The 7500-nt window shown below is 42.7% G+C and overlaps 1 protein-coding gene across 1 annotated transcript in view; it reads right to left on the reverse strand.

Annotated features, from left to right (window-relative positions):
• tg (thyroglobulin) overlaps positions 1-7500 on the reverse strand; it is a gene marked incomplete at both ends in the record, with an annotated part of 37421 nt that overhangs the window by 24694 nt on the left and 5227 nt on the right. The window contains 5 exons of the mRNA XM_079227409.1: positions 359-598; positions 2684-2722; positions 3279-3657; positions 6404-6894; positions 7353-7500. The exon at positions 7353-7500 is cut by the window's right edge and continues 53 nt beyond it. Of these exons, the coding sequence (XP_079083535.1) occupies positions 359-598; positions 2684-2722; positions 3279-3657; positions 6404-6894; positions 7353-7500 (1297 nt within the window). The remainder of the gene's footprint in view (positions 1-358; positions 599-2683; positions 2723-3278; positions 3658-6403; positions 6895-7352) is intronic.

Raw genomic sequence — 7500 nt, forward strand, 5'->3', positions numbered from 1 at the left:
GAAACAACAACAACAACAACACTGGTGAGCAAACGCGTGTCACAGAGGGAACCAGTGATGACCACTTCCTGTTGGACGACAGGTGGATTTCTGCAGAACAGAAACTAATAACCGCATAAAAAGAATCAATAAAAATATGAAAATGAGTAAAACAAACAAGATTTAAAGGGACAGCATGTAAAATGTATTACAACTATACATTTGTTATATTATATCATATATAATAAGATACACTTAGATATCCTTAGCGACTCCTCATTCTGTATTTATTGGTTGCATTCTGCAGCGGCGCCACTAGATGTCACTAAATCTGACGCACTGTTCCTTTAAAAAAGTTCTCCATCAAACCGTGACTCACTGGAGAAAGCAGCCAATCGCAGAGCAGCTTTGGAGCGGCCCAGCAGCCGCTCAGAGACCCGCAGCTCCTCCTCCGATTGGCCGATCAGGAGCTCCTCCGGGGTCAGACGCAGGCCGTCGGCCAATAGGAACCCGTATCCCAGCGGGAGGTGGGAGGAGTTAGAGAGGGCGACGACGCTCTGCACTTCCTGTCTGAACGCCGTGACCTCATCAGACGCCCGAGAGCAGCGACCTGTGAATATATATATATATATATATATATATATATATATATATATATATATATATATATATATATATATCAATAGGGTCTTCCCCGAAATACAAAGGATTATTCTTCATGATTCTTATTTTAAAACATTGGGCGCCTTTTTGGGGGACTTGTCATATTCAAAAACTCACCAAATTTGGAACACTTGTCAGGTCTGGTGAAAATAGAGATCTATTAAAGCCGGGAAAAAAAGTTCCAAAAAATGACTCTCTAGCGCCCCCTACAAGTTGGACCGCCGACGCCCCTCGCCCAGAATGTTTTTTTGACTTGAAAAAATTCACACATGTCCGTCTCCACCTGCTCTACAAAAAAGCCTCTCAGACCCATAAAGTCCGCCTATGAATATTTTCCGCCATTTTGAATTTTGTGAAAAACACAAATTTGCACTTTTTTACTACTACTTTTCTATCGCTACGTCCTTTTCATACCAAACTTGGTAGTTATCATCATTCTTACTGGCTCATCAACGCTAAATTGGAATTTCTTGGATATCTCATTTTGTTAAGGAGATATCAACCAATTAGCCTTTTAGGGGCGTGTCTTGTTTTTAAACACTCATAACATTAAAACTATTTGGACAAACGACTCCAAACTTGGGGTATATGTGCACATCACATCCCCTAACTTGCAATATATCAGGCGTCCGATTTGAACAACAGGGGGTGGTACAGTACTTCGTCCAATTTGGCATTTTCGGCCCATTTATGCTAATTTTAGCATATATTTGCAGGGCTCTCAAGTTTTTAAGACAGGTAAGAGTGACATATTCCCCCCGCCCCCCCTCCCTCCATATTATCATTAGCTTTATTTTCATTGGTTGCTGAATTACATTTCACCCAGATACAACAGATACGTGTTTTTGATTGGTTATTCGTGTAGCCCATTTCTTTTTTTTGATTGGCTGATGAGTGGCCCCTCACGGCAGAACTCCAGGGGATTCGGGGGAGACGTGCTTGATTCCTCCATGGTGAGGGCAGCGACCAGGTCATGTTTGCGCGCTGCGGCACATTAAATAGCCTAGAGTTTTTTTTCACCGTGAGAAATACGATGTGTGGCGGGAGGGCGTGGCTTAAGACCGAAATGCGTGACAGTCACGCTCAATGCGTGACACTTGAGAGCCATATATTTGCATTTACGCCAAATACTACTCCTCCTACAAATTTCATACAATCGACTTAAATGCTGTTCTAAAGTGATATCAAGACCCTCAGGAGTATGGCTTGTGCTCCGTGCGCGTTTTCACTTTTGGGAATTGACGTTTACGGGGACGCAAAGACGCGCCTACTTTGAGCTAACCGCTATATGAGAGAAAGCTGCTGTAACTCCTCCATATATGATGCTATTACCCCAATACTCCTCATGCATGATACTGGTCCATGCCTGAGGACATGTACATGACACATGTTCAGATTGTCATAGCGCCACCTACTGGCCAAAGTAAATCAGCCAAACGGCATCCGATTTACATCTAATTTACATGACCTGCTCTACTCTTCACGTAGAGAAACATGATGCCAAGTATGTTGCATTCTCTTCCTGCACAATAACACTCTTCCTGTATGGGCGGCCATTTTGGGGAAATAATTTACTCAGCAGGCATTTTGCGAATGTCATTTTCTTAACACCATTAGTCAAGTTAGTCACCATGAGATGTAAGTAGCGCCGTCCGCTGCACCTTCAACATCAATGTGAACAATCAACCTTCAACATCAATCGTCAACATCAATGTGAATGTTCAATCTTGTCACCGGCCAAAAGCAGAGACTGGTATGTGAAATGTTCATACTTGAAACCGGTGTGTACTGTTTGAACTGGGCGAGTCGGCGACATGCCGGCTACCCCAAATGTGCTGGTATAAGCGAGGACCCGCTCACAGCTTTAATTTTTTATATATTCTTTTTTTTTTATATATATATTTTGATATATATTTTTGATATTTTTTGATATATATATATTGTTATATATATTTGTAATATATATATATATTTTTTAATATTTTTTTTTATCTACATACATATCATCTCTATTTTTGCATTATATTCTATCCTTTCTGACCTGCAGAGGACTGAAGCGTCTCGTTCGTTCTCTTCGGACCTGAAACACAAAACACAGAAAACAACAAACTTTAAACCCTAAAATCACAAAGTCACGAAAACGTTTCTTCACAAACATGAAGAGTGAGAGAGACGACTCTCAGCTGTGCTTTATTATTATTAATAAAGGAAGTGGAAGTGTGAAGCGGATTGTTTTACACTTTCATTTCCTAGAGCTCCTCTAGTTGTTATTTTGGGGTTTATTTGCACTTCACATAAATGCTTCTTATTAAGTAAATATTAGAGATAAAACTAAAGAGAGATATGATTTAAGAAACACTTAAAACCTGTGCAATAATACTTATAATACTTATTCTGTCTGTTTATATAATATTATATATATATTTTGTATTTCTTATTTGCTTATTTCTTAACAATTGTGTTGATCTTGTTTCTTTTTAACTGTGTCTCTTGTTTGCACTTCAACCTGTAAAGAGTTATTTTATGGAGGATTATATTATTATATCTTATTCTATATTCTATAGTATTAGTATGAATGGGTTTTAATGACTTCTGTCCTGATGATACTCGTGTTATGTGTATGAACAGAGTCTCACAGCTGAGGTCGGTCCCCGCCGGCCCGCCGCTGGTGGTCGTCCCCTCAGCGTCCACGCAGAAGCAGCGCGGCCCGGCGCACTGCAGCGGCAGGAAGGCCCCGTCCTGCGAGCACGCCGGGACGTGGATCTCTGCGCCGGCGGCCATGTTTCCTTTGACCTTCAGCGCCGTCGCTCGGCGCGTCTCGCAGAGGGTCGGACATCGAGGTCGACCGCCGGCGGTACGCGACCCCGCGACCTCCTGACCGCGGGCGTCGACGCACCAGCACTCCGCACCCTGACACTGGACCTCCTGGAAACCACCGCCGGACGTGCAGCTGGGAACAAAGATGGCCGCCGAGTCCGAGTCCTCAGAGCAGGAACGGAGCAGAGGAACCAGAACCTGTGTGGACGAGGAGTGATAAACTGAAGGGTGAAGTGTTCCTTTATGTGTTGATGAATGTTAGTGATAAACTGAAGGGTGAAGTGTTCCTTTATGTGATGATGAATGTTAGTGATAAACTGAAGGGTGAAGTGTTCCTTTATGTGTTGATGATGAATGTTAGTGATAAACTGAAGGGTGAAGTGTTCCTTTATGTGTTGATGAATGTTAGTGATAAACTGAAGGGTGAAGTGTTCCTTTATGTGTTGATGATGGATGTTAGTGATAAACTGAAGGGGGAAGTGTTCCTTTATGTGTTGATGAATGTTAGTGATAAACTGAAGGGGGAAGTGTTCCTTTATGTGTTGATGATGAATGTTAGTGATAAACTGAAGGGTGAAGTGTTCCTTTATGTGATGATGAATGTTAGTGATAAACTGAAGGGTGAAGTGTTCCTTTATGTGATGATGAATGTTAGTGATAAACTGAAGGGTGAAGTGTTCCTTTATGTGATGATGAATGTTAGTGATAAACTGAAGGGTGAAGTGTTCCTTTATGTGTTGATGAATGTTAGTGATAAACTGAAGGGTGAAGTGTTCCTTTATGTGTTGATGAATGTTAGTGATAAACTGAAGGGTGAAGTGTTCCTTTATGTGATGATGAATGTTAGTGATAAACTGAAGGGTGAAGTGTTCCTTTATGTGTTGATGAATGTTAGTGATAAACTGAAGGGTGAAGTGTTCCTTTATGTGATGATGAATGTTAGTGATAAACTGAAGGGTGAAGTGTTCCTTTATGTGTTGATGAATGTTAGTGATAAACTGAAGGGTGAAGTGTTCCTTTATGTGATGATGAATGTTAGTGATAAACTGAAGGGTGAAGTGTTCCTTTATGTGATGATGAATGTTAGTGATAAACTGAAGGGTGAAGTGTTCCTTTATGTGTTGATGATGAATGTTAGTGATAAACTGAAGGGTGAAGTGTTCCTTTATGTGTTGATGAATGTTAGTGATAAACTGAAGGGGGAAGTGTTCCTTTATGTGTTGATGATGAATGTTAGTGATAAACTGAAGGGTGAAGTGTTCCTTTATGTGATGATGAATGTTAGTGATAAACTGAAGGGTGAAGTGTTCCTTTATGTGATGATGAATGTTAGTGATAAACTGAAGGGTGAAGTGTTCCTTTATGTGATGATGAATGTTAGTGATAAACTGAAGGGTGAAGTGTTCCTTTATGTGATGATGAATGTTAGTGATAAACTGAAGGGTGAAGTGTTCCTTTATGTGTTGATGAATGTTAGTGATAAACTGAAGGGTGAAGTGTTCCTTTATGTGTTGATGAATGTTAGTGATAAACTGAAGGGTGAAGTGTTCCTTTATGTGTTGATGAATGTTAGTGATAAACTGAAGGGTGAAGTGTTCCTTTATGTGTTGATGATGAATGTTAGTGATAAACTGGAGGGTGAAGTGTTCCTTTATGTGATGATGAATGTTAGTGATAAACTGAAGGGTGAAGTGTTCCTTTATGTGATGATGAATGTTAGTGATAAACTGAAGGGTGAAGTGTTCCTTTATGTGATGATGAATGTTAGTGATAAACTGAAGGGTGAAGTGTTCCTTTATGTGTTGATGAATGTTAGTGATAAACTGAAGGGGGAAGTGTTCCTTTATGTGTTGATGATGAATGTTAGTGATAAACTGAAGGATGAAGTGTTCCTTTATGTGTTGATGATGAATGTTAGTGATAAACTGAAGGGTGAAGTGTTCCTTTATGTGTTGATGAATGTTAGTGATAAACTGAAGGGTGAAGTGTTCCTTTATGTGTTGATGAATGTTAGTGATAAACTGAAGGGTGAAGTGTTCCTTTATGTGTTGATGATGGATGTTAGTGATAAACTGAAGGGTGAAGTGTTCCTTTATGTGTTGATGATGAATGTTAGTGATAAACTGGAGGGTGAAGTGTTCCTTTATGTGTTGATGATGGATGTTAGTGATAAACTGGAGGGTGAAGTGTTCCTTTATGTGATGATGAATGTTAGTGATAAACTGAAGGGTGAAGTGTTCCTTTATGTGTTGATGAATGTTAGTGATAAACTGAAGGGTGAAGTGTTCCTTTATGTGTTGATGATGGATGTTAGTGATAAACTGAAGGGTGAAGTGTTCCTTTATGTGTTGATGATGAATGTTAGTGATAAACTGGAGGGTGAAGTGTTCCTTTATGTGTTGATGATGGATGTTAGTGATAAACTGGAGGGTGAAGTGTTCCTTTATGTGATGATGAATGTTAGTGATAAACTGAAGGGTGAAGTGTTCCTTTATGTGTTGATGAATGTTAGTGATAAACTGAAGGGTGAAGTGTTCCTTTATGTGTTGATGATGGATGTTAGTGATAAACTGAAGGGTGAAGTGTTCCTTTATGTGTTGATGATGAATGTTAGTGATAAACTGGAGGGTGAAGTGTTCCTTTATGTGTTGATGATGGATGTTAGTGATAAACTGGAGGGTGAAGTGTTCCTTTATGTGATGATGAATGTTAGTGATAAACTGAAGGGTGAAGTGTTCCTTTATGTGTTGATGAATGTTAGTGATAAACTGAAGGGTGAAGTGTTCCTTTATGTGTTGATGATGGATGTTAGTGATAAACTGAAGGGTGAAGTGTTCCTTTATGTGTTGATGATGAATGTTAGTGATAAACTGGAGGGTGAAGTGTTCCTTTATGTGATGATGAATGTTAGTGATAAACTGGAGGGTGAAGTGTTGGTTCTGACCTGCTGCAGTGAGGAGGCGTGGGAGCTGCTGCTGCTCCTCAGTGTGTGTTGGAGGCCTGAGAGGAAGGCCGGGTCCTGCAGAGCTCTGCTGACTGTCTGGACCAGGTCCCGGTTCTTCTGCAGGGCGACAGTCTGGGAGGCGAGCCGGTCCAGACCGAGGGCTCCTCGAGCGCCCACCGCTCCGCTGAAGTTAAAGGAGGCGGCGTTCTTCAGGAACTTCCCTCCGAACAGGTTCTCCTGGAGGCGGCGGGGGGTCGAGCGAGCCAGAGCCCGCAGAGCCCCGCCCACCGAGGGGAAGACGCCATGGAGGACTTCCACCAGGCGAGGCAGGAAGGAGGCGGGGTCCGCCTCCACCGGCAGGAGATCCCCGAGAGGCCGGAGGAGGGCGAGGCAGGAGGCCGGGGTTCTGTCGGAGGGAGGCTCAACGGGACCGGAGAAGAGCCGGGAGAGGGCCCGGCGGCGCTGAGAGGGACAGTCAGCGAGACCTGGACCTGCAGGAGGAGCACGAGGGGAGGTAAGAAAACAGTATTGGTGTTTATTATTAGTCGCTTTTGTTGATGCTTCCTGACTCTTCACTCCTGATCAGTTCTGAACCCTCAGTCTAATAAAGTTTTCTCCTCCAACATCAAGTACATCATGTGACTTTGTGAACAACCAATCAGTGTTTAGACCAACAGGAGGAGAGCTAGTAATGTTAGCAGCACCGCTAACGGAGAACCAACAGGAGGAGAGCTAGTAATGTTAGCAGCACCGCTAACGGAGAACCAACAGGAGGAGAGCTAGTAATGTTAGCAGCACCGCTAACGGAGAACCAACAGGATGAGAGCTAGTAATGTTAGCAGCACCGCTAACGGAGAACCAACAGGAGGAGAGCTAGTAATGTTAGCAGCACCGCTGATAACGTTCTCGTGATGCGTTCAGGCTCTACTCAGTGAACATGAGTACTCACTGCAGACCAGGGCGTCTCCCATCTGCCGTGTCCCAGTGAGCTCCGTCCCAGTAAGCGGCCTCCCAGTAGAGTCCACGCACCAGCACTGCCCCCCCTGCTGGCACTGCCTGGAGGTGAAGGATCCTCCGGTCTCACAGGACGGGACTCG

This window comes from Taurulus bubalis, assembly GCF_910589615.1.
Source record: "Taurulus bubalis genome assembly, chromosome: 12".
Classification (NCBI taxonomy): domain Eukaryota; kingdom Metazoa; phylum Chordata; class Actinopteri; order Perciformes; family Cottidae; genus Taurulus; species Taurulus bubalis.